At 50.3% G+C, this 26,848-nt stretch overlaps 1 protein-coding gene across 1 annotated transcript; it reads left to right on the top strand.

The window, feature by feature from the left end:
- Positions 1 to 774: 774 nt before the first annotated feature.
- Positions 775 to 26,848, top strand: kdm6a (lysine (K)-specific demethylase 6A). The gene is made up of 30 exons (XM_062457107.1): positions 775 to 1,369; positions 1,503 to 1,566; positions 4,102 to 4,210; positions 4,701 to 4,750; positions 6,849 to 6,907; positions 8,267 to 8,387; positions 10,228 to 10,282; positions 11,160 to 11,194; positions 12,088 to 12,181; positions 13,657 to 13,783; positions 14,498 to 14,596; positions 15,011 to 15,230; positions 15,729 to 15,875; positions 18,453 to 18,545; positions 18,735 to 18,812; positions 19,020 to 19,127; positions 19,288 to 19,680; positions 19,818 to 20,749; positions 21,078 to 21,207; positions 21,460 to 21,565; positions 22,160 to 22,365; positions 22,457 to 22,503; positions 22,611 to 22,685; positions 22,880 to 23,028; positions 23,203 to 23,317; positions 23,614 to 23,801; positions 24,720 to 24,861; positions 25,052 to 25,178; positions 25,524 to 25,694; positions 26,450 to 26,848. Exons 1-30 carry the CDS (start codon positions 1,200 to 1,202, stop codon positions 26,471 to 26,473), a joined length of 4,434 nt encoding a protein of 1,477 aa, XP_062313091.1. The 5' UTR covers positions 775 to 1,199; the 3' UTR covers positions 26,474 to 26,848.

Raw genomic sequence — 26,848 nt, 5'->3', positions numbered from 1 at the left:
TTTCGAAAAAAAACATAGCCAATAGCTGCATTCAATATGGTAGCAACTGAGGAGGTGATAGAATGCATTCTATCATGGCTACTTGAAAAAGTTAATATAGCCTACTGTTGTAAGTCCATTAGGCCATGTCCTTTATTTTTGTGTGATAGGCCTACTTGTTGTATCATCAAGAAACCAAGACATCGTCAAAAGATACTGTTGTTTTGTTAAAATGTTTTTTTTTATTATTAAGATTGCATTACATCTGACGAGACGTTAGGCTACCATATGATATATATATCGGTTAGGCTATATTTTCAATCTTAAACTGTGAGAAGAAGAAAGGAGAGAGTGATAGACATGTTTATCAATAAAGCATGATAAATTTACCTATTTACGAGAAACGGATCGATAGGCTAAAATATGCTAAACAGCATGCACCATTAGCCTATAGGCTATGAAAAATGATAATAGCAGGAGATGTTATAAGAACCTTTTAAACTTAACAATAACAGACTGACAAAATACTATACACTCTCAAGTATGAATTGACATTGAATTACATATTCTATGAGAGAGCTACAGTGTTTAGCTAGTTTGTACAGCACTGGCAACATTGCAGCGTCAGTGCAGCTGACCTGTACCCCTTCCTTTGAGATGGTCGTCTGCAAAAGACAGTCACCTGGACCAATAGACTACTTCAAAGTGCAATTACATAACCATAACACAGAATAGGAAACCAATTGGAAAATGGTTGAGAAACAACAGTGTGAAGTTAAAGGTTTTGTTATTCAGCCAGGCCTCTGAATGTGAAAACGACGGTAGACACCCCAATACAGGTCCAGGCACATGATTACACACTAACGCTTTCATTGGTCATTGAGGGGAGAGGGCGTTCCAACGGTGGCGGCGTGCGTTAGCCTATGTGACACAATTACAACAACTTTGAGCTGGTGGTTGGGAGCAAGTTTGCGATCAAATCAAACCACAACCTCTCGTCACATCCAGTATTCATTCGACTAAATGCATCATTTCTCGTGGGAGTACACATAGTATTTTGTGTAGAATGATGCGCGAGGAAGGCAACTTGAAGGGATCCTGTTTTCCTTGAGGATTTGGCAAGAATAACGCTAGCCAAGCTACTCAGTCCTGGATACGGTACTGGACACAAAGTGTTGAATTTTGGTGGAGTTCGTCGCCCACTTCCACGTTGCATTTCCATGAAATCGTGCGGAGTGTCGCTCGCCGCCGCTGCCTCTGCTGCTGACCGAAGTCTCGGCGCTGCTGGTGATGAGGAAAAGAAAATGGCGGTGGGAAAAGCGACTGAAACCGAGGAGGACTTTCCGAAGCTAACAGCGCAGGAGAGGGACAGCTTGGTGGGAATTGACAGGTTAGATACAAAGTTTTATGTAATGTTTTGCTGTGTAGTTTTTTGATGTAGTATTTTCTGCCTGTAGTCTGCACGGGCAATGTGAATACCCCCAAACTAATACGGAACCGCCTGTCTTGTCCTCTACTTGCAGTTCACTGTTTGGATTTCAGAGGCTTCATGAAGATGGCGCCAGAACGAAGGCCTTGCTGTTAAAGGTATGCCACTGATATAATCAGAGTCGCCCCTGTCCCTTATCACTTCTGATACTTACACATACACCTGGAAACGGGCTCTGACACCTGCGCTGCAAGCCCACTCGTGACAGCTGTCAACAGTGCGTGTCTTTGTTTCCTGGTCATGTTTGAGTAGAATTCCCATCGCTAAAGACGCTGTTTGTGCTTGCTTTACGTTGGTTGGCTGCTCTGCAAGTTAGCAATTTTCATTGCATCATTGATCCATGGATAACCCACTGCATGCTGTCTGTTTTTAAGTTTATATTACGTTATCATATATCATTTTATCTAGTTGAGGACGTAAAATACAGAGGTGGTCCAAGGATGAGGTAGCTAAAGGAGTTGTCTCAGTTGTTGCTGATAGCCAAACACTTTTGACAGCTGATGGCAACGTTAGCCAGCTAGCTCAATAAACAAGCGTGCAATTGAACTGGTTAACATCAGCTGACTAAGTTGTCTCAAGCATTAGTTCTGGAATCGGAAATAGTGAGGCTGTGAAGATACATTGTAGCGAACCAATATTTCGTTACTGGCAACAATATAGCAAGTCAACATTCTCAGAACCACACTATGTCTTGCGCAAGGGAGCTGGGATCTATTATAGAGAGAAAGCTATTTAGGTGACAAACGTTCCTAGGTATTCTTTTAAGGTCTCTGCACAAGAGAAATTATAATATTTTAATTTTACATGGTGTTGTTCCATGTTAACTAGCTAGGTGGCTGGCGCAGGCAAGCTAAACTGATACTGTACCCGGGCGTCCCGTTCCTGCCTCTCACTGGACAACTGCTTCTGCAAACGCGCAGAGCTGTGAACGGGAGCCTACTTCGGCGTAGTATGATTGCTATCCTGACCATTTTCAGGTCAATGCAATAGCAAGTATAGGTCTAATGAAATTGTAAAAGTTGCAGAATATTTAAACGGTGAATGTGACCAAAGTAATGATTGCTCAGATCGGCCCAAGATGGCGGGGCGGATAGAGGTGTGAGCTAGCTAGCTGCTAGCTAAGCTTTGGTCTTTCATCTGAAGCGAAACACAATTGAGCAAACACGTTGAACGGAATGTTAGGTGATAGAGTCGCTCGAATTGGTGTAGCTTAGCCTATATCACATTGACTAACTAAACGGTCTTCCAAAGCTTTGTTTTTGGACTGTTGTGGTAGCTACAATGGAAGCCCCCTAGGCGGCTCATCCCACTACCGTTAAGGTTACCATCAACATGTGGCTTCTGCTCAGCTTACCCCCCCCCCCCCCCCCCCCCCAATAATATATTTCCCTATGTTGGCCTATTACCGAAGTTGTATTTTCGGGGTTTGCTTGACATATTCGACAGATGAATTGTCTCTGAGCTATTGCACAGACACTAATGTGGAACAAACAAACACTATTAGTAGCCTATGCCATTTTCCTCAGAGACGGATCACAACACAAAGCACGTTGTTCTGAAGCAAGGGGGATGTGAAAACGCGCTAAACATTATTTTGTCATGCCCGTTGCACTTAAATTATGTTTTTTTTGCTAAATCAAATGATGTAGCCATTTGTGTCCCATTACTGCAATGAAGTCCATTAATTTCCTAAAGACAGAGATAATCTGCCTTGAAGAGCCTGGGGGAGGGGAGTACCTCATGGCATAGGGCTCTTTAACACCATGTAATAAAGATGGAGCAGTTAGTTGACCAGAATGGCCACACCTGGCTAGTAATTAATTTTTTTCCATTCACTCTGCCAACGTGGATTTGTAATTGTGTTAGCAATATCCATTAATTTGTATTAACCGGGCAGGGAATGTTAATCTTGATGATTGACTTTCCCCAGTGTAATGCAAAGAGGGAAGTCCTGGAACAAGTCGTTTAAGGACAAAGGGCTTCCAGGCAGTGCAAACCATCTTTGTGTTTGATTTATTCCAAACTCTCCTCCTTGGATGCCTCCAGCACAGGATAGGCGTTCAGCAGCTAATTGATGTATTATTCCTGGTTTCTGTACCGTAGTAAGGACTATCTGCCATGAATTGACTGTATTGTATGTTTTACAGTGCATAGCATATTGGACACACACACACACACACACAGAATATGTTGAATTGAGACATAGACTAGGACAGCAATTTAGGAATACACACAAACACACACAACCCTTACACTGAAGGACTGTCTGGCTGTGGTTTAGGCTATCATAGTGATTTGTGTAGACGTTATTTAAATCCTGGCTGGCTGGAACCCCAAATTTGGTATTGGACCTGGCACCATGCAAAACGACTCGTTTTGGGCAGGGAAAACACGCTATTGGCAGGAGATCAGTTTGTGTTCTTGTCTTATTCTCTGCCTTCATATCATATTCATTATTAAACTAAATCTGAGAGCTTGCCAAGTTCTGTGCCTTTTACTTCAGAGAGCCTGTGAAGAGTTAAGCAACTTTTTCCTGCCCACAAGACAACCATACAGCGTATGCTACTGTTTGGAGGTTTGTGTAACTGTGAAACTCTTCCATTAACATTTTTTTCTCTGTTCCTCCTTTCTAGGCTGTTAGCTGCTATGACTCCCTCATCCTGAAAGCGGAGGGAAAAGTGGAACCAGAGATGTTCTGCCAGTTGGGTCACTTCAACCTTCTCCTAGAGGAGTATCCAAAAGGTTATTTGCAGCAATTATCATCTTGTGTAAACACACACACACACACACACGGACCGTGAAAAAGGTCTATTTTTGTCAGAGTGTGTTGATGGCTGAATGTAGACCAGACTTAACCAGTTGTGCTAAAGCTTTTTAACATTTTCATGAGGTAATTATACATTTTCTGATTTTCTCTTGTTGCCATAAAATAACCAATTACAGGAGAAAATATCATTCTGCCTCCTCACAATCTGAAAGGCTGAGATGGCCCAAAAATTGCCAGCTTGTCACGAGGATGTCAGGGTGCTCTGCTTGTCTAACAGTGGAGGCTGGAGTAAGGGGGATCCTGGAGACACTTGTCACCTTCCTGGAAGTCAGCAAAATTAGCTCTTACCCCTGGGAGCGAATGTCTTGGAATTGGGCTTATGCCCTTTGACGATGAGCATATTGGTGACATGTCCACTCATCATGTCCCCCCTCTCCTTCTCTCTCCTCTCCCGTGCTCTCTCAGCATTATCAGCATACCAGCGGTACTACAGTGTACAGTCGGACTACTGGAAGGTAAGAGGGCTGTATGGTTTCCGTTTCTGTATGTATGCTCCTGCGGTGGGGAGGGGTCGAGTGTGTGTGTGTGTGTGGGCTTGTTTGTGTCCAGCACAAGGTTATGTATGACACAAACTTGGACTGGGCCAACCTCTTCCTCGCCTCAGGTCATTTAAGATCACAGGACTGTCTCTCCCAGGCTTGATCCATGAGGATAATGGTGGTGGTATTGTTCAACATGACCTTATCGTCAGTCTGTCGTTGGTTTGCACTGGTCCATGTGAACTACTCAATGGAGCCTAGACAGTCCCATTTGGCCCGTGTTAGGATGGTGAAGTGGTCTTAGGCCTGATCCTGTACTGGGAGGCAGCCTACCATGCCAATCCTTCATCCTGGTGTGGGGCTGGTGTGGGGGGATGAGGTGGTGTCTGATGGGGTCCATGGGGGATCTGGTCGATGGCAGGTGATGGAGGTGTAATGGTGACATGGACTGACCACTCTGGGTTACCCCTGACCCTGAGCTCCAGTGCAAGGGCATGCAGTGAAAGGTTCCCCCCCCCCCCCAGAGCTGGGCTGAAGACTGGGCTGAGGTGAAGGCCGGCGCCGAGGCTTAGCTTAGCTGGGTGAGAAGAGGAGGCCGAGAGGATGGGGCTTTTCTCTCCGGCCCTAAGGTCTTTCAGCTTTGCGAGGCTGGGTTGGGTGAGGCGGGGAGGACGCTTTGTGCGACCGGTTTAGGGGAGCAGCTGAGAAGGTGAGGATGTGTGGAGGATCTGAATGGGCGCCGGCAGTTTATGTAGCAGCTTGGTCTGTCGTTTGAAGAGTTGACCTTACTGGTCTGGGGTTGGGAGGGGGACTAGGCAGTTTGGGTTGACGGCTGGGGGGACGCGGATGGGACTGAGGGTAGAGATTAGGGCTGGGGGCTGGAGATCGGTCTGGGGCTGGTATAGGGGGTGTTATGACTGTTTAAGTTACTTTGATGCATTCAGTGCGATTTGCTGTCGAGATGAATGAGGACCCTGTCCCAGTGTAAAAGTTCCTTGTTCCTTGTATCTCAGGCTGGTTGATGACTCACTCACCGACAGGCGGGTTCAGGTGAGGTGAAATGAGAGGTAACAATGAAGAGAACTGAACGGTCCAGTTTCTCGTCACGAGGATGTCAGGGTGCTCCTGTCCTCATGACATTCCTCGCTCTCTGTCTCTCTCCCTCCCTTTTTGCCCCCGCTCTCTTTTTCGAATCCTCCATTTGTCCTCTTCCTCTGTCTCCCGCCCTCACTGATGTGGGTGGGATAGGTGACCGTTTATTCAAAACACTTATTCTCAAGGAAATGTCACGTACATGTTCCCTCCCTCTTCTCATTCCCCGTTCTTTTGCACTCCTCCTCGAAGCTTAATTCCACCTCCCTCCCTCCCTGTAGTAGTGGCCAATCAGTATGCTGACGTGGAGCCAATTTGTGTCATCAATTATAATTTAGCGCCATTGTTGTGCGACTGTCTTTCTCTCTTCCCCTCAGTGCTTCTCGATCTCCCTCCCCCTTTCCCCCCCTCCTCTTCATTTAGACTGTGTCTGTTTCCTCGGTCTGTTGTGCCGTGAGAGTACCAGGTCTTATGTTAAATCAGATCCCAGTAGTTGATATCTGTAAGTGGCTAATCAGTGCTCCAGTTTGTAATGTGAAACTCGGGTACAACAGTGAACCCCGTTCCTGATGTTTTCCACCACTGTGGTTGTCCCGGGGAACCGCGAATGTTTGCAGTCATGTTGGCAATTCTGTTTGGCTGCGTTGTGTGAGCGGTAAGAGTAGCGCGCCCGTGTGTCCTTCTCCCTCAGTTCCCCAGCCTCTTAACTTTGTGCACAAGGTGTGCTCACAATCCCAGCAGGTCTGACTGCAGTGCTAGGCTAACCCCCAGATACTCCCCAGCGCTCTCTGTCGTGTCTCTGTCTCTCTCTGTCTGTCTCTCTCTCTCACACTCACGCACACAGCATTTTGTCTACAGTACGCTTCACCGCGCTGATGACCTGTGGTAGGTCAGGCGTTGAGCAGGATGACTCCAGCCTGGTGGGGCGTCCACAGAGGCGTCCACGTCCCTCACCTGCTCTCTTCTGCCTTCTCCCTTTCAGAATGCCGCCTTCCTGTACGGCCTCGGAATGGTTTACTTCTATTTCAATTCATATCAGTGGTAAGTACTCACCTCAAACGATGCTGTCGCAACCTGCTTTGTGTGCGTGTGTGTGTGCACGTGTGTGTCAACCAGCGTGAGGCGGGTTGTTTGTGTTGCTCGGGGCAGAAGGCTAGAGCATCAGATGTGTCGAGTGACATCACAGGGCTGCATCATGGAGCACCGGACCTCACCTGGTCCTAGAGAGAGACAAGTTAGGGGCCACTGATCCCCAAAATCAGACTGTGGCCATGCCCTGCTTCACTGTCCCCACTAATCACATAATATAACTGGGCTCCATGCCTTCAGGTTTTCTGAAAGCTGAGAGGGAGATAAATGCGGCTCTGCGATGCACATGTGCGTCCTTACAGATCCCCGTACGTGCCTTGTACCGCTTCAAATTGTAGGCTGTTTCAAAATGACTACAATAACTTAAACAAAGTGGAGTGGTGTTGTTTCATTGGGAAATGGTACGGCATTGTGTGCAGTCCATAGGGTGCCTGTTTCCTGAGGATCTAACACACACACACACACACACACACAGACTCACTGCAGGGAGAGATGAAGACAGGAGGAGGAAGAGAGGGAGGGAGGGACAGTTGGAGCGGGGAACAGAGGGGGGGGGGTGAAGGTGGGGGGAGGGGGCAACGGGTTCAGAGAGCCTTACCTTAGCACACAGCACATCCTGTATGCGTGCGTGCGCGCGCACGAACGCACGTGTGTTTGTCTTAAGCTCCCAGCTAGCGGGGAGATCTCTGCTCCTCTGTCCTCAGCGCTGCGGGGAAACTCCCGGTAGACGCGCTACAGCCTTTTGTTTTCCAGTGCGGCGCTGGAGTGTGTCGACTGTCAGTGTGTGTGTCGACTGTCGGTGTGTGTGTGTTTGTTGCCGTGTGTGTTTGTGCGGTGCGTGTGTGTTGTCTGGGCTCGGTTGTTTTTTTCGCATTCCATCATTGCCATCCTCAGTGCTCCCTCTCTCTGTTTCTGCGCTAGATCCATTGATAACACAACCAATACCCCATTAATTATCACTACCGATCCCCAGTGATTAGCACAGCCAGCCCCCAACAATTACCACGACCGATCCCCCCGTAATTAACACGACATCTCCTCCCTAACAATCCCACCTACTGTGAATAGCGCTGCCAATCCAGGTGTGGAAGATCACCTGTTACCATGGCTATTATGGAAGAATGCTGAAGGAGAGCGCTGTTTAACTGATCATCTGTTGCTGTCTACACCCTCATTTTCTCCCTGTCTCTCTCCCTGTCCGACTCTCTCTCTCTCTCTCTCTCTCTCTCTCTCTCTCTCTCTCTCTCTCTCTCTCTCTCTCTCTCTCTCTCTCTCTCTCTCTGTCCCTCTCTGTCCATCCCCACCCCTCAGGGCGATAAAGGCACTGCAGGAGGTGCTGTACATTGACCCCAGCTTTTCCCGGTCTAAAGAGATCCACCTGAGGCTGGGTCTCATGTTTAAGGTCAACACGGACTTCGAGTCGAGCATGAAGGTGAGTGGAGAGCCCCGACCGCCGCGCTGCGTAGAGCCACGTCCCACCTAGAGCCAGGCAGGCGTCTGGGGGGAAGGCGGCGGCGGCGGCCGCTGCGTCGCGACACCGGACGCCCTTTGAGATTCCTGTCGTTTCACCGCGGTGGCTAAACGACATCCGAGAATGAGTTTTTGGAAAGGAAGCCTGCTGTGCTTCGATGCTGGCGACAGGATCATATGTTGTCTTCAGGCTGGCTGGACGGAAGCCTCGCCGTGGCTCCGTTTTGTGCGCGCGCGCGCGCTTGTTCGAGTGGACGCGTGCACGCGTGAGGGTGCAATGTCGAGCAGCGCCGGCTACACGTCCTCCCTGCGCCTCGCACACACCCCTCCCACTGGGCCCTGGCACCCTGCCAGACACGCGCATGCACGCACACACAAGCCGAGCATGCACTGGCCCAGATATCCACGGTACAGCGGGGAGGGGAGGAGGAGGGGCCAGCGATGGGAAAGGAAAGAGATTGAGAAGAGATTGCGCGAGCGGGAGCGCTGATGGGGTAGCAAGAACACTGTGCGTGTAGGATGCGGGGGGACGCGGCGGTGGGGAGAGAGCCAAAATACTGAAATAAAAAAAGGGAGAAGGAATGACGGGCTGGGAAAATCATCCGATCCCAGAGCCGTCGTCCCCTCTCGCTGACGGAGGGGGAGGGGGAGGGAGAGACCTGCCAAGTTACAGGCAGCGACCTGCATTCACAGAGGGAGACCGAATGCTCTCGCTTTTGCATATAATTGCATTCACTTCACCATGTGTCCTGCCGGTGCTGTATACAGACACGCGTGCACACAATCTCCCTCTCTCTCTCTCTCTCTCTCTCTCTCTCTCTGTCTCTCTGTCTCTCTGTCTCTGTCTCTCTGGTACGCCCACACACTCATTCCCCTAGTCAGTTTCTAATTTGGGCATTGAGAGAGAGAGAGAGCGAGCCGTGGAGAGGGAGAGGCGATTTCTGCTTCTTCAACGCTCTGTGATCAGAGAGCGGAGCCTGAGAGGGAGACTGAGGGAGGGGGGGGATGGAGAGAAGGAGAGAGATGTAAATGAAGGGAAGCCAAGGTGAAGAGGCATTGAGACGGTGGAAGAGTGAGAGAGAGACACACAGATAGGGAGAGACAGAGAGGGAGACAGACAGACAAGACAGTGAGAGAGAGAAAGAGGGAGAGAGAGAGAGAGAGAAATAGGAGATGAGGGAGAGGGAGGGCAGAAGTGTCTGCATGCCTGGAGGTATTGTGTGTCATCTCTTCTGCACCCTCCACTGCAGCCGTCTGCTGAATAGTAAGCAGTGACACGGTGAACGGTGGGAGAAGAGTGAGAGAAAGAGGGAGGGAGGGAGAGATAACAAGGAGGGAGGCGAGGCAGAGAAAGACGTCGGGGGGGGGGGGGATGGAGGTGGAGGGAGAGGAAAGCCAACAATCCTGCAGCATTATCTGCCTGGTAGTAGAACGAGGCGAGGGAGGGAGAGAGAGAGGAGAGGGAGAGAAGGAGAGGAATCTGCTGGAGGATGCACTGGTGTAGTGGTGGAGGATTTTTGATGTGCCAAAGGTTTAGCATGTATGGTAATGTATTTGTGTGTGTGTGTGTGTGTGTGCGCGCACAATGCAATGGCATCTTTTTAGGCTAATGGATTAAATTGCTGGTGGCCTCGTCTGTTCGGTGTGTGTGTGTGTTCCGGGTCGATTTTCTCCGTGCTTGCATGTGGCCCTGATTGGGGGATGTGTGAGAGGTCTGCTGAGACGCTGCCTGACATTGGTCACCTTTGGTGTTTTCATGTTCAAACCTCCCGAATGACCTGCTGTTCTCTCTGTCCCTGCAGCATTTTAAGCTGGCTTTGATTGACTCCAACCCCTGCACTTTGTCCAAACCTGAGAGTAAGTACAATTGACAACACACACACGCACACACACACTGAACCTCACTTAAGCGGAAGCCTTTTGATGTCGAATGTGTAACTAGGGTAGACAATTTTGAGGTATATCTTGTCAATGCATGCTAATCACAGCTTCGTAGCGAAAGGGCACAGTCTCCTGGCCCGGCGTTTCTACAATTGGATTGCTCCTCCTTCCCCACTAACCGTCTAAGACTGGGGTTGCCTAGGAGACCGTATAAGGAGGGTCGGCAGAGAACCGCTTGCCTGTTTCCGCACAGACTGTGATTCCAGATCTGAGGCCACTCACACACACAGACTCACACACACAGACTCACACACACAGACTCACACACACAGACTCACACACACAGACTCACACACACAGACTCACACACACAGACTCACACACACAGACTCACACACACAGACTCACACACACAGACTCACACACACAGACTCACACACACAGACTCACACACACAGACTCACACACACAGACTCACACACACAGACTCACACACACAGACTCACACACACAGACTCACACACACAGACTCACACACACAGACTCACACACACAGACTCACACACACAGACTCACACACACAGACTCACACACACAGACTCACACACACAGACTCACACACACAGACTCACACACACAGACTCACACACACAGACTCTCACACACAGACTCTCACACACAGGGGAGCTAACCTCCTCCCTCTCCCATCTGTGGCCATGCACCATGCCGTTTGCCTCCATCTGCACGCCAACCACCATCTCAGCTCTCCCAGCTAGGGCACACTTGGATGCATATGGATAGGTTGTGTGTATTTGATGAGCGGCTGTCTTGTAATTCTGCCTCCTCTCCACAGTTCAGTTCCACATCGCTCACTTGTATGAGATTCAGGTAAGCCGTCCACACACCCCTCCCTTCCCCATGTAGGTGGTTTGAACCCGTGGCAGTGTGTGAGCAGAGGGTGTGTTTGTGTGTGTGTGTGTGTGTGTGTGTGTTTCTGTTGGAATAGGCAGGAAGGAGCCTTAGACCCGCTCGGTGATTTGTCTTCTGCTTGTGTCTAGTGTTGCAGGGAGGGGTGTATTTTGTCATGCCACTCACACACACACACACACACACACACCGTCTCTCCGGTGGTGCAGTGTAAATAAGGATGTCTTATTTTTTATTTTTTTCATGCACCATTTTGAAATGAAACAAATGTTTGTGGATGAAAGAGTGTGTGTGTGTGTGTATTACTATGGCTCTAGTGACAGTGTTTACACTAATGTGGGTTAATAGTGTCCAGACAGGAAGAGCCCTGGGCCAGACTAGAGTAGGTGTGTGTGTGTGTGTGTGTATTTTGGAGAGGCCGACATGGTGGCCAGTTGCTTTTAAAGATGGCTTTAAGGACTGATAAGAGCAGGACATGCACACACCGGATCTGACTCAAGGTCAGTTTGAACACACAAACACTGGTTTTCTCAAGAGTGGGCTTCTCAGGTTTCCCAGACACTGACAAAGGTGGGTGGGTTTAAGAGACCAACACACACACACTAAAAGTTGTCAGACGTGTTGAGTCTGGCCTGTCCTATCCCAGACTGACCCCTCCTGTGTGTGTGTGTGTGTGTGTGTGTGTGTGTGTGTGTGTGGTCATTATGGCCTGTCTGAGGAGGTCTCCAGACTCTTTGTGTCTGACTAGCCCGAAAGACCATAAAACACACTGACCCTTCTGTCTGACTGAATCAACCTATCTTTCTCCTCCTCTGACTGTTCCTCCCTCTCTCTCTTTCTCTCTCCCCCAATAGAAGAAATACAGAGCAGCGAAGGAGGCGTATGAGAGTCTCCTACAGACAGAGGATCTTCCTGCACAGGTGAAGGCCACTACACTGCAACAACTAGGTGAGTCCCTCGCCTGCCCCGCCTCTCCACGCCGTCAGGAGATGCAGGTCTAACGCACCCACTCCTCAGATTCATTCCACTCCCGTACGGGTGTTTCAAAGAACTTACCAACCCTGATGGGTTTATGAGAGGAGAGTCGCATTTTGTGGTCAAGTCGTGGAGTTGTCAGTTTGTCATTTTGAGGTTGTGTTTGACTGCTAGTGCGAAGGAAATTCTGATTGTGGGTTGCTCATGTTTTATTTATTTTTTGGTTTTTCTTCTCTGCACTCTCCCATTTCTAATCCTTCCACATGAATCATAGTAGAGCCCTAATGGGATGTGATTGAGGTGGCTGTGTGGGTGATAAAAGGTTGCGTCATGCGTTGTGTTGTGGGACCCTGTCTGGCTTCTTGTTGTGGTGTGTGGTTTCCCTGATCACAGCAGTATTCCCAGAAAGCCTGTTATCCTTCTCTCATTCCAATCTCCCAAGTCTCCCTCTCTGCTCTCCTGGGCTCTGGAATAGACTTGTCTGATGCAACAAATCCTTGTTTGTGCTAGTTCACGTTCCCTTCCCCCCCTTGCTGAACACGCACGAGTGGACACACAGACACACACACACACAAAGACACACACACCTTCTCTGATGTCTCCCTCTCCAAACATAGGTAGCTCTTTTTTTCTGTTCTTGCATGGTCTAGAATGTTCCCTCCCCTCATAAAACCATTCCCATTCTGTCCCGCTGGGGTTGTCATGGTGACGTCCTAGCTCTAGATCTCCACAGGTGTTAAGGCGAGGGAAATGTGTTTTGTGTGTGGAAGAGCTTCTCTTTCTCTCTCGTTCCCTCTCCCGTTCCGTTTGGCAAGCGGCTGATGTCGGCTAGATATCTAATTAGCCTAGCACTTCCTAGCCGCTGTATTTCAGTGTGTATGTGCGCGTGCTGCACACGCGTGTGTGTGTGGTGACAGAGTTGTGTGTGTTAGTGTCCGGGGAATGCTAGTATGGCTCAGCTTTGGGTGCAGCAGCCAGTGGGGGGGGGGGGGGGGGGGGGGGGGGGGGTTAGGGTTAGGGTTGGGGGGGGGGGCTTTGGAAGTCACAAATGGGTTGTATGTTTGTGTGTACCCTCCCCCCCTCTCTTCCCTCCCTCCTTCACTCCCCTCCCTCTTTTTTCAGTCCCCTGAGAGCGTCAGACAGGCAAGCCATTTGGTGGGTTTATGAAGCTGGTGCTTAAACACAGCAGACGCCAGACAGACCTTCCCCTCCCTATGCGTCTCAGCCGCGTAGGTAGTGTTCACCTGGGGGGGGACGTCAAACTAGTACGACTAGACCAGTAAGTCGCAAGTGGCTGACATGTGTAGGAGAGACGGTTGACTTTGAGCGAGAAAGGAAAGTCAGAGGGAGAATCTCGCCGCGATAGAACATAGCTTGGTTCCCCAACCTGGTGTGTGTGACGGCAGCCTTCCAGCCTCCTCAGTGACCCTGCCTCTCCTCTCCTCCAGGCTGGATGCATCACACCGTGGAGCAGCTGGGAGATAAGGGCACCAAGGACAGCTATGCTATCCAGTGTCTGCAGAAGTCTCTAGAAGCAGACCCCAATTCTGGACAGTCCTGGTATTTCCTTGGCAGGTAAGATCATTTTGTGTGGTTGTACCCGTCACTTGCCTTCCCAGTTGCTGTTCTCCGAACCTGTATGAGTGTGTGAGCATAACATCGTGTCCTCATGTTATGTCTGTTCATGTATTATCTTTAATGTCAAATGTACAATATTTTAATTGTTATGGGTAAGTGTTTATCAGAAAAAACTGCAATAACCTTGGGTAATCTTGTATGTGTGTGCTTGACTACATCCCGTGTTTGGAAAGCTGTGTGTGTGTGTGTGAGGGAAATGGGTGTAGCTCTAGCGAAGCGAGCATGCTAGCATGAGGCAGCTACAGCTAGTGGTGCCTGCAGGAGGCGTGGCTTAGCTTGCATGTCTCCTGCACGTCCAAGACGGCCCAGGACAGGCGTCTCATTAGAACTTTCAAAGTACAATTGGAATGTTCATATTCGCAGATTTTTTGGCCCCTTTTTTTTCGGCTTTATTGAACAGAGACAGCTAGAGGTCGAGACAGGAAATGTAGGGGGGAGAGGGAGTGGAAGACATGCAGAAATGGTCGAGGTGGATTCGAAACCAGGGCTCTGGGTTACGGCTTCAGTCCACATGGGGCGCACTTTACCCAGTGAGCCACCTGAGTGCCCTGGAAGGTTCATATGTTCATATGTGGTTATAACATCATGGTTTCATGATCCGTGTGCGAGCTGCAGCTTACCATGTACACACTGTGTGTTTAACCTCCCCAGGTGCTACTCCAGTATTGGGAAGGTCCAGGATGCCTTCATCTCCTACCGCCAGTCCATTGACAAGTCTGAGGCCAGCGCTGACACCTGGTGCTCCATAGGGTAAGGAGCTCGCCCAGTACGGGGGCGTTTGAGAGTTGCGTGTGTGCGCGTCCCCCTACGGTGTGTGTGTGTGCTCGTCCCCCTATGGTGTGTGTGTGTGCGCCCGTCTCTGTATTCGCCAGGGTCCCCTCAGGGGTTGTGTGGGTGGGTCTCCGCGGGGGAGAGTGCCTGAAGCTTCGCACTGCGACAGGGGAACGAGGGAGGGGGCGGGGGGGGGGTGGGGGTGGTTTAGACGGAGGAGGGGGTAGGTAGCGGGAGGCGTGTTGACGGGGAAAGACGAGAAAAATAGACGGGCAAAGAAACAAAGAGAAACTGAGCCTTGAGGGAGAACTAGGATTCCCCCCCCCCCCAGTTCCTCTTCGTTAGTTCCCCCCTCACTCCCTTCTCTCTCCCCGTCTCCCCGTCCCCGTGCAGGGTGCTGTACCAGCAGCAGAACCAGCCCATGGACGCCCTGCAGGCCTACATCTGCGCCGTGCAGCTGGACCACAGCCACGCGGCCGCCTGGATGGACCTGGGCACGCTGTACGAGTCGTGCGGGCAGCCGCACGACGCCATCAAGTGCTACATCAACGCCACGCGCAGCAAGGCCTGCACCAACACCTCCGCGCTCACCCACCGCATCAAACTGCTGCAGGTAGGGTCAGGGGCGCACACACACGATTCGCTCGCAGGCAAGCCTGGGAGTGAAAGCAGGGGCTGTTTGCTCCCCGGAGGGTGATTGGTTACCTTGGCTCGGGAGGTGCACTGTGTCGTGTCGGTGGATGTGTTTGACGCAAGCATTGTGCCCACACCTTTTTTTAGTTATGTTTACTGATGTTTTGCCATTTTGATTTGGATTCATGGAGATATGAACTGCGTTTCATATTGAAGCGCTTTGCGCTTTTTGTCATCTGTAACCGTAAGGCATAATCACGACATTGAACATTTTTTCAGTGGTTCTTTTGATTTGACTTTTACCTCATGTTTGAAAACTCAAGTATGGCTCATCCTGTAATGACGTATGCAAACTGAATTGTAGAAGAAAAAAAAGTGTTCCCACTAACTCCTAGATGCACGCATCAGTTCTGGTGCTACACCTGTCCTGACTCGACAGACGAGTGTTGAAACGTGTCTCTGCGCCATCTCTCCGTAGGCTCAGTTGTGTAACCTACAGCCAGGTAGTCTGCAGAGTAAGAGTAAAATGCTTCCTAGTATTGAGGAGGCGTGGAGCCTCCCCATCCCTGCCGAGCTCACCTCCAGGCAGGGACAGGCCCTGAACACTGCCCAGCAGGCCCAGCAGGTGAGACCAGACCAGACAAGACCACTATACTATACTAACGAACTAACCAACCCACGCTCTGAGCGCCTGGACCAGATCTTTACCCAAACACGCAGGGCTGGATTCTCAGACAACAGATTAGGCCTAATTTTAGGATTTTTGAAACACCTTTTTTTAAAGGGTAACTGAACTCGCCAATTTCAGCTGTATCCCCACCACTTCGTAAAAGGGAAGAAAAAAAAGATATTAAAAGATTTCTGGTGAAAGGTTATGGCTGGAGGACGTGCTCAGTATTTACGATTCAGGTATATGACATGCTCCAAGTGATGCTTAGATACGTGTCAACGGATAAAGTCAGGAATCTGTGTGTCTGTTACTTGATTATCTCGTGAACCGGACCTGCACTTTGTTGATTTGTGAAGTTGCTTGAATTAGCGGTTCGCAACGAACAAATATAAATGTGTAAACGCATTCCGCCATGTTGAGCTACACTAAGTAACGGTGCCAAGGATCTCTCAAGAACGGGCACTGCACTAGCATTGCTGCCAGTGGTCAAGGCACTAGGTTAATCAGACTAGCTAGCTAGCAAGGATTCCTCCCCACCCGATCTTTCCATTGATGGCCATGGCACAGACAGTCTGAAGCCATATCAATTAGAACCGTTCCCTTGCTAAAACAGTACAGTTTTCAGCTGAGCCTGTCCACATGGCTTGCACAGCTGGTGATGGGAGAAAGGGATGGGGGATGTGCACAGATTTGGCTGCCAAATTGATTCCGATATGACATAGCCATTGAGCCATGGCACAGCCATGCCTAACTGCACGTGTACGACCATTCTAAATGAAGGTGACTTTTCTTAATTCTCCCACTCACTTGTATAGGTTAGCCTAACTTCAGACATTACAATTTTCTTTCAAAATGTTTTAACCATTCGTAGCAAAAGGTGACTAGATTCACCACCTAATAATACAATTTAAAAAACACTTTTTTTTTTAAATGTGTCAGAATCAAGAACAAGATTTATTTAGTTTAGCCTAAAGTGGTAAGCTCTGAGGTTGAACCCAAAAATAGTTTTTTGATTTAGTTACTCTTTAAAGGAGGTTCTCCATTTTCTTGTTTCCTAGGCTAGGACTGGTCTGTGTCTGGGAAACCGACCCTTGGAGATCTGAGTGGATTGGTCTGATCAATGTGGCTGGAGTTCTGGCCAATTGTCCTGCATGTTTTAGATGTTTCCCTGCTCCCAACACACCGGATTCTAATGAATGGGTTGTTATCAGGCTTCTGCTGAGTTTCATAACAACCATTCATTTGAATCAGGTGTGTGGGAGCGGGGGAAACATCCAAAACATGCAGGGCGGTGGGACCCTGAGGACCAGGGTTGGGAACAACTGATTTAGAGGACATGTTGGAGCCAATACCACATAGTCAATCCACTCAGATATCTACAAGTTCAGAATGGTTTTAGTGGTTGATTGGGATGGGCAACATCCCAATCAAGTGGAACAAAACACTGCCCCGTAGCTCAAGTAAAACAGTAGTTCTTTTAAGTCTTTCTGGGTGGTTTTCAGCCCACGCTAAACTGTAGGATCTATCATACAGAGTAATCTCCACCCATCCATCCCCTCAACACAGCTAGCTGTTGGACATGGCAAGATGATATATCTCTGTCTGCATTTATGTTGACATTTAAATGTGTTCATTTAGCAGACGCTTTCATCCAAAGCGACGTACAAATGGTGCACGTAGCTTATTAACAGTCATAGGCCGGGTTTCCCAGATTCGTTAAGAAGCTCTTAACGCTATGAGCTTCTTAGGAACGTTCTAAGAACGCTCTAGAACGCTCTTAGAACGCTCTTAGAACGCTCCTAAGAAGCTCATAGCGTTAAGAGCTTCTTAACGAATCTTGGAAACCCTGCCATTGTCGCTAATGACTTTGCCTACTAACATACAGTTTACATTCGGCAGAGGCAGTATCGGTCATTGCTGTCTTGCTGTCTGAATGACATATTGTAAACATGGACTGTGTCTTTTTCTTCTTGGGAGACTGTTTGACATTGGAACTGCTCCGACAGGACGTTCTCATGGCAAGCAGTGTTGGCACTGACGTTTTGGTTTCTCACGTTTCACCTCAAATTCATCTCATTCCCCCTGCCAAGAAGAAAGACAACTCATTCTTGCCTTCATTCCCTCAAAGATTCTACCGAATCAGAGGATTTGTGATTCAGAGAGATTTGTCAGAAATGTATATATATTTTTTTGTATCAAATTGTTGTTGTGGGCATTTCATTTTATTAATTTGTGATAAACAACTCTCCTCCTCCTGCTCCTGTTCCTCCTCACCCTGCTGCTCCTCATATCCCTCCTCCCCTTACTCCCCCCGCTCCTCATATCCATCCTCCCCTTACTCCCCCTGCTCCTCATATCCCTCCTCCCCTTACTCCCCCCGCTCCTCATATCCCTCCTCCCCTTACTCCCCCTGTTCCTCATATCCCTCCTCCCCTTACTCCCCCCGCTCCTCATATCCATCCTCCCTTTACTCCCCCTGTTCCCCTCCCCCAACCGCTCCTGTTGCTCCTCCTCCTGTGGTGTCCTCCCTAGGCCTGTAAACCCCAACAGGGGGGTGAGACCAGTAGTCACCTAGACAACCAGGCCAGCCCAGCTAAAAGGAAACGCACAGCCAGCCCTTCTAAGGTACTCCTCAGTTCTGACTGTCAGCCCTGCTCATGTGCTGGTCACTTCTATGCCCAGTTCAGCAGACCGGTGCCGTTTTAGTAATTGACTCAGGTCCAGTTCATGCACTCGTTTTCTTTGGAAATTCAGCCTAAACCTGTATGTAGCATCATGTACAGAGTGTTTCCTCTCTCTCTTTCTCTATCCCAGAGTGCTGCAGACTCATGGACCAACAGCCCGGTACCACAGCAGAACCCCAGTTGGTACCTCTCACCACAAAAGCAACAGGTGAGCCCTACTTGGTCCACACAAGACAGCAGGCTGCCTCAGCAGCAATAGGACAGAAGTCAGTATTCCCTTGTTGATATTTCACTCTTGACCTGTGTAGAAGATGAGGGGATTGTCCAGATGCAGTTTTTTTAGGGGACAGTAGTTGGTAGCAGGATGTTGACACGCGAATGACTGGCCTCCTTTTCCCCGAACGTTGATGCTCAGCTCCTGGACCATTTGCGGGCGAACCGGGCGATCCTGAAACCTCAGCAGGTGCAGATGCTGGACCAGCTTGAGAAGCAGTTCTCTCTCATGCAGCAGCATCAACAGCAGGTACACACACACACACACACACACACACACACAGGCAGTATGTCACGATACAGAGTTTGCGTAACTAAACAAAACAAAACCTATTCATGCAGATGATACAGTGTCTCACGTTCTCCAGTATTATTCACAACAATCTCCTGCTCTCTGTCTGATTGGTCAGATGAGGCATGCGGCGGCAGGGCAGGTTCGGCCCGGCCTACCGAACGGCCCCTCAGCCGACCCTTCGTTGACCCAAAACTCCCTCCCCCACCGCGCCCCTCACACCGCCGTCCCGCCCCCCTGCACGGCTCAGCTCATGGCCAACGGACCCTGCTCGTCGAGCCCCGCCGCCAGCGGCCGGCATCTGGATAATTCCGCCGCCGGTTCCGTGGGCAATAATCACACTCTGGGAGCGGGAGGGTTACCGGGAGGTAGCGGGAGTAATGGAAATGTGCCTTACCTACAGCAGCACTCTCTACCTCACCACTGCACAGCCACCAGTAACCCCACCAGCAACAAGTCCAGTACCACAGACGAGGCCTGGAGAAGCCAGCCATGCGCCAACACCACTCAGGTACAACATACCTCCCCCCCTTTTCCCTCTTTACGCTCTCTTTCCTGTTTCATCCCTCCTCCTCTTTCAGTGTTTCTTTATATCTTTCTTTGTCTCACTCCCCCCCCCCCCCCCCCCCCTCCTCTCTTTGTGCACAGGGGCTTCACAAAGGTCCAGGTTCACATTCGGCAGGTCCCAATGGAGAACCCTTCCCTCCCTCCCTGGCCCACCCCCACCTCCTCCCCCTCCCTGCCCAGGCAGCAGGCGCCAACGGCTCCGGTGCTCTAGATCAGGTCGGACTCTGCACTGGCTCCTCCTCTTCCTCCTCCTCCTCCTCCCTCTCCTCCTCCTCACCTCAGACTGGCACCCCCAACCACCTCTCCTCACCCCCCCACTCCGCCACTACCTCAGGGGCCCACACCAAAGAGACCACGCCTTCAGGAAGAAACGGCAGCAGTGGGTCGACCCCTGCCGCCCCCTCGGTTCCTGACGGCTCCTCCGCTGGGCATTCGGCAGGGACGCCTCTCAGCCCTGGCTCCGCCCCTGCACAGGGACTGACTAATCACGTCCAGCAGCGGGTGACGGACAGCTCGGCGAGCCCCTCCCAGACCGCCTCCCCTTTCCCAGGCGCGCTCCGTTCCGACAATCCTCAGCTCTCAGCCTTGCTCGTGGGAAAAGCCAATTCTAGCAGCGATGACAATAACAATCATAGCGATCATCTGGGGTCATCGGAGAAGGTCAACAACATCCACGCAGGTCTCCACGGGGGGGCCAAGCCCCTTCCGGAGCATTCTCTGGCCTCCTCGCCCCTCTCGGCCATGTCCACGGCCACCCCCTCCCCTCGGTCCGCCGACCCCGCCTCCTCCAGCAGCCTGGCCTGCCTTAACAGCCCGTCCGGCGGTGGCCCCACCCCTGGCCCGGCTCAGGGCCCCACGCTGAACGGCGAGGGGCCAGAGGACTCCCAGAGCCCGGTGAAGGTGGAGCCGTGCGGGGGCGTTCCCAGGCCGGCCCCGCCCGGCCCCGTGGTCCTGGCCCCCTGGTCCTCGGTCTCCATCTACCCAAGCTCCAGCGACGTGCTCAAGGCTTGCAGGTAAGCCGCCACGCTGGCGACGAACTGCAGGTTTTGTTGCGGTATTGGCTTTCTCACTGTGTTTGTCCCTTCTGTGTTGCCGTAGTGGGGTATTAGGCACAGTAAAGGTAGTCAGCCCGACCCTGGGTGTACATGACTCAATACAAGACCTGCTCCCCTGCAGGCTGGGAACACAAGTGTTGGTTTCTCTTTCCTCTCAGGTCTCCCACCATCTTCCCTACATGCTGTATATATATATTTCCTATGAGCAGCTTTAATACCTGCCTTGTTAGAGCAGGCCCGTTCGTCTTTGTGACCCAACACGTTGTCGTGCCTTCGGCCCCCGTAGGAACCTGGGGAAGAATGGCCTGGCCACCAGCAGCATCCTCCTGGACAAGTGTCCCCCCCCCAGGCCCCCTCCCCCGCCCTCCCCCTCACTGCCAAAGGACAAGCTCAACCCCCCCACGCCCAGCATTTACGTAAGTGGGAAAGCGGCTGTGCACGCGTGCGGCGGTAACCGCACGGTGTAGCCTTTAGCCATTTCATCAAGATTACAATTGCAAAGACGTGTTTTCATATTTGTATTATAACATGAGCTACGCTTGGTTGGTGCATAGAGATAACTGGCAGCTTTGGCTGTATAATCCTAGATTGTTATCCTAGTCTGTTTTTGTAATTATGTCTGATTCATCTGACCGGCCTCGTCATTCTGCGTGTGCGTGTCTCCACAGCTGGAGAATAAGAGGGACGCCTTCTTCCCTCCACTGCACCAGTTCTGTACAAACCCTGCCAACCCTGTCACAGTCATCAGAGGCCTGGCTGGAGCGCTCAAACTGGGTAAGGCACGCGCAGGAAATCAGCGCAGACGAGAATCGTTTTGGTCTATGACACTCTTAAGCGTAACGGTTTCCTTTCAGACTTTTGCGGTTGTTTGACTAGGTGTAGTTTGTGTTTGTTTGCTGGTGTCATTTCCTCCCTCGTGTCTTGGTGGGTGTGTCACCGAGGGGTTGTGTGTGTGTGTGTGTGTGTGTGTGTTGATACAGTTGTCATGTATGACAACAGCACCACCTGCAAGCAGACACTGTCATTACATGTGTGGTAGAGCGAGGCAGCCGTGGTGGGCTCTGCCAGGGGGAACACACACACACACACAGTGATCTGCTCACTGATGATTGAGAATTGATTCATCAATGTTTTTATTATCTTTGTCAAACTATGTTGTCTCTTGACGGTCCACTACCTTCTGGTTTCATTCACGTCCTGCTTTCCACTGTGCGTTACTAAACCTCAACTCATCTCCGTTCCCTCCTCCCACCTATCCTCTTTGTCCCTCCTCTCTCTTTGCCTACCCTCACCTGTTTCCAATGTTTCCGTCTGTCTCCGTCTCCTTCTCTGTCTCTCCCCCTCTCTCTCCCTCCCTCCCCGTCCCAGACCTGGGCCTGTTCTCCACTAAGACCCTGGTGGAGGCCAACCCGGACCACCTGGTGGAGGTGAGGACCCAGCTGGCCCAGCCCACCGACGAGAACTGGGACCCCAGCGGCTGCAGGAGGATGTGGCGCTGCGAGAGCAGCCGCTCCCACACCACCATCGCCAAGTACGCCCAGTACCAGGCCTCCTCCTTCCAGGAGTCACTACGGGTCAGTCTCACACACGCACACAGACACAGACACACGATAAGAAGTGATTGCGGTGCAGGCTGTTTATACCGATTCTTCCCTGTCCTTTCAGGAGGAGAACGAGAAGAAGAAAGAGCAGTCGGAAGCAGAGGTGGAGAAGTAAGCCTCTTGTCTCTCTCTCTCTCTCTCCGAGTGACTGTCGTCACCAACTGTTGGCTCGGTCTCGCTCTCTGCGTTACTTAACTACATCTCCCATGATTCCACAGTGCAGCGAGGAAGAGGAAGGGCCCTTTCAAGCATATCAAGTTTGGGACCAACATTGACCTGTCTGACGAGAGGAAGTAAGTCTGCCTCTCTCTGTCGCGTGTCGTTTGTTCATCACCTCCGCCTGGCCGGCAGCTAACTCTCAACTGGCTAGCTAGTCGGCTAACTCATTCGAAATAGCGGCTAGTAGACGGGGAGGCAAAATGCGCAAAAGGAACTGCAGCGTTGACCTCTGACCTTGGCTGACCTGCGCCTCGTGTGCCCCCTGCAGGTGGAAGCTGCAGCTGCAGGAGCTCAGTAAGCTGCCCGCCTTCGCTAGGGTGGTCTCCGCCGGCAACCTGCTCAGCCATGTAGGACACACCATCCTGGGCATGAACACTGTCCAGCTCTATATGAAGGTTCCTGGGAGCAGGACACCAGGTACACACACGTACACGCACAGAGACACCACCGGGAGATGACATTTAGACACGCACGCGTACACAATCACACACACGCAAAGAGTGCAAGACACCAGGTAAACACACACACACACACACACTCGTTTACCCAAGAAGTATCAGTCACGTGTGTTTGTGCGTTTTGATCTGTCAGGCCACCAGGAGAACAACAACTTCTGTTCCGTGAACATCAACATCGGCCCGGGGGACTGCGAGTGGTTCGCTGTGCCGGAGCCTTACTGGGGAACCATCAACCACTTCTGTGAAAAGTAGGTCAACAACTCCCCAGCCATCTCCCCTCTGCGTCTGCACTGTCATGTTGAAGTCGGGTTCACATGCGCCAGCGAGGACGAGAAGCTAGTTTTGGAACATCTGCGTTTGCATCCGATTGGACAGGCTTGCCTGTTCAAAGCGTCCGTTTAGGAACTTTCAGCATTCCAGATGGGCCGTTCTGGAACTTTTTGTTGGGACGCCGCTTCAAATCATCTTGGCTGTTCTGTTGTATTTACACTGGGATCTAGCTTGGGTGTCTGTGAAACTTATTTTGTGTGCGTGTCCGTCACAGGAACAACATCAACTTCCTGATGGGCTCGTGGTGGCCGAACCTGGAGGACTTGTATGAGACGGATGTCCCGGTGTACCGGTTCATCCAGCGCCCAGGAGACCTGGTGTGGCTCAACACGGGCACGGTCCACTGGGTCCAGGCCATCGGCTGGTGCAACAACATCGCCTGGAACGTTGGACCCCTCACTGGTGAGGCTGTCACCCTCTCTCTCTCTCTCTCTCTCTCTTTTTGTCCGTCTCTCTCTCTCCCTCTGTTGCTGTCTTTTACTTTATGGCTCTGTTTGAAGTCAGGGCCTTTGTGCTTGTGTGTGGATTCAGTGCAGGGTAGATTCCATGAGGTAAAACCGGTGGGTAAATATGTATTTAACCTTGCATTATTGATGTTGCTCAGACGGCCAGTCTGCCAAGTGCGGTCTCCCACACCGTTTGGTGTTTCCAAAGGCAATTTTTTTTATTTTTTATGCTACACTCCTGTCAGTCCATGACTTTTCCAAAATATGTGTCATTATTTCTTTCATAAGATCTAGAAGAAACGAAAACCAAAACGAATACATTTTATGAAACATTACACCTTCCCCCGCTGTCACAATGACTGCAGAGACTTTAAGGCTAAAGTAAAAATTGTGAACAACAAAAAAATCTCCATATGTTTGGTTGAATCTGGCATATACTTTACAGTTTGTTTATCCTATCGTGTTATGCTGCATTTTTCATTGCAAAGCAAGCAAGTTGTTCCACGGTGCATATTATGTGTTAGCAGTTAGCTTGTGCTATATATCTTTACACCTGTTTCCTCGTCACAAATTATTAGCTTGCAAAACAAATGGAGCACAATACATACTCATTAGAATAATAATGAATTCCTCTTTTTTTTTATAGGTATTTAAGATTATTTTGAATGCGACTGCTATTTTCTTTAGTGGTCTGACAGGTCGGTGTGGCACAAAAGGGTACTCTATTCCCCGTGGTCGCAGTGTTCATCTGAGCTGTACAGACAAACCAATCATTATAACACTAATTAGATACCTGTATAACCCGACTCGACCTCCTCCCACCTCGCTTCCTCCTCCTCCCCCTCTCTCTCTCTTCTTGCCTCCCTCTCTCCAGCACACCAGTACAAGCTGGCCGTGGAGCGCTACGAGTGGAACAAGCTGCAGAGCGTCAAATCCATCGTGCCCATGATCCACCTCTCCTGGAACATGGCCCGGAACATCAAGGTGTCCGACCACAAGCTCTTCGAGATGATGAAGTGAGTCTCGCTCAAGCGTCGCCGCCGCTCCGCCGCGCTCGGTGCCCCCTCGCGCACAGGCTTCCTCCTGGACGTCACGGCCACACAAAGCACCCACACAACATGCACAAGCACACGACTATGGTCACACTGCCCTGTATTACCAACCCCCCCCCTCGTGAGGTAACGTGTGTGTGTGTGTGTGTGTTAGGTACTGTCTGCTGCGGACTCTGAAGCAGTGTCAGATGCTGAAGGAGATGCTGCTGACCGCAGGGAAGGAGCTGGTGTGGCACGGGAGGACCAGGGAAGAGCCGGCACACTACTGCAGCATCTGCGAGGTACACACACGCACACGCACGCGCGCGCGCGCGCGCGCACACTGACGCAATACCCACATCTGTGGTGGAAATGCCCAGCACTCCACGCTGGATGATCATTAATTCACATTTCTCACTCTCTCCTTCTCACTCTTATTCTCTCTCGCTCTCTCTTATCCTGTCGCTCGCTCGCACTCGCTCTCTCTCTCATATTCTCTCTTATCTTCTCTGGCTCTCTTTCTCTCTCTCTCGCTCTCATTCTCTGTCTTATCCTCTCTGTCTCTCTCTATCTCTCTCTCTGTCTCTGTCTCTGTCTCTCTCTATCTCTCTCTCTGTCTCTGTCTCTCTCTCTCTGTCGTCTCCCAGGTGGAGGTGTTTGACCTGCTCTTTGTCACCAGTGAGAGTAACAGCAGGAAGACGTACGTAGTGCACTGTCAGGACTGTGCCCGCAGGGGGAGCCCTAACCTGGACAACTTTGTGGTGCTGGAGCAATACAAGATAGAGGACCTCATGCAGGTCTATGACCAGTTCACTCTCGTGAGTACACCCTATCCCTTAGGAAGTCCTTATCCAGCGTCCCCAGCAACTCGTATGGCACGCGTCCTAGTTCACACCATACTCTCTTTTTGGTTCACACGCTAACACATGGTTTCAGATATCCACACCATGCAGGCTCTCCAGGACAGATTTTAAGATGGATGTGTTGCATTTTTGAAGCAGATATGTATATATGTTCACATTGTGCACATTAGGTGTGTGTATATCAGTGTTTCCCCTACCATTATATTAGGGGGGCGCCCCGCACCCCCAACGGCACCCCCCCCCCCCCCCCCCCCCTGGAAGGTCAAGTACAAAAATAAAATATATATATAATATATATATATAGCGCCAGATCACAAAATAAGTCATTTAAGGTTACCTTTCCTACAAAACTGGTCTATAGCTTGCTCTTTTATTAAACAAACTAAATGGCCTTATGTTATTTATCTTATTTACACAACGGCATGTCATTTCTGTCACCCCCCAAGCTGTAAACCTAGGGGAAACACTATATGTTTCTGTATATTAGGTGTATATAAAATATGCTTATGAATTAGTCTTGACCTGCCAAGGGACGGCGGTTGTAAGTTTGTTCTTCCAATAACTGTGGCAGCTTTACATCCATTTTTGTTTTCAAGTCATTGACGTTAATGTGAATTGTGACTGCCACAAAAGAAACGTCTTTTTTTGGATGCTGAATCCTGTTGCATAACGTTATAAAGGTTTCTGTCTCTCTCTCTCTACCTCCCCAGGCTCCTCCATTGCCCTCATCGTGACAGTAACGTTCTGCTACTCTGACAACATTCAGAACCCTCAACGAACTGACGGAACCCCTCTCCGGAATGTCCTTTTTTTTCTGATATTCAGGAAGTGAGCCAGCAGTCCTCCACTGCGCTCTGTAGCTATCCCACAAGGCAGCTGTGTGAAAGCTGTGTCTATGCAACCTGCCCAGAGTGAAGCACCGCCCCCTAGTGGACTGGAGGGGGAATGGCTGCTCCCTCCTGCCACCATGACCAGACTGTTCTAATGCTGGCTCAAGACAACCTTCTCTAGAAAAACATAAAAATGGACAACAACAAAAAAACAGACAATTGAAAAGTGGTTTTGTATATATTATTGTTAGAACTGGCAACAACGTCACACAAAGACTA

This window comes from Osmerus eperlanus, chromosome 3, assembly GCF_963692335.1.
Source record: "Osmerus eperlanus chromosome 3, fOsmEpe2.1, whole genome shotgun sequence".
In the NCBI taxonomy this organism is placed as follows: Eukaryota; Metazoa; Chordata; class Actinopteri; order Osmeriformes; family Osmeridae; genus Osmerus; species Osmerus eperlanus.
The sequence above is the reverse complement of the archived record's forward strand: the minus strand, read 5'-3'. Positions and strand labels throughout refer to the sequence as shown.

Bases quoted from the DNA above. Each gene is read 5' to 3' on its own strand.
- kdm6a (XM_062457107.1), top strand. From the start codon at position 1,200: ATGAAATCGTGCGGAGTGTCGCTCGCCGCCGCTGCCTCTGCTGCTGAC. The intron at 6,908-8,266 runs GTAAGTACTCAC...CCCACCCCTCAG, and splicing joins TATTTCAATTCATATCAGTG to GGCGATAAAGGCACTGCAGG. The intron at 11,195-12,087 runs GTAAGCCGTCCA...CTCCCCCAATAG, and splicing joins CTCACTTGTATGAGATTCAG to AAGAAATACAGAGCAGCGAA.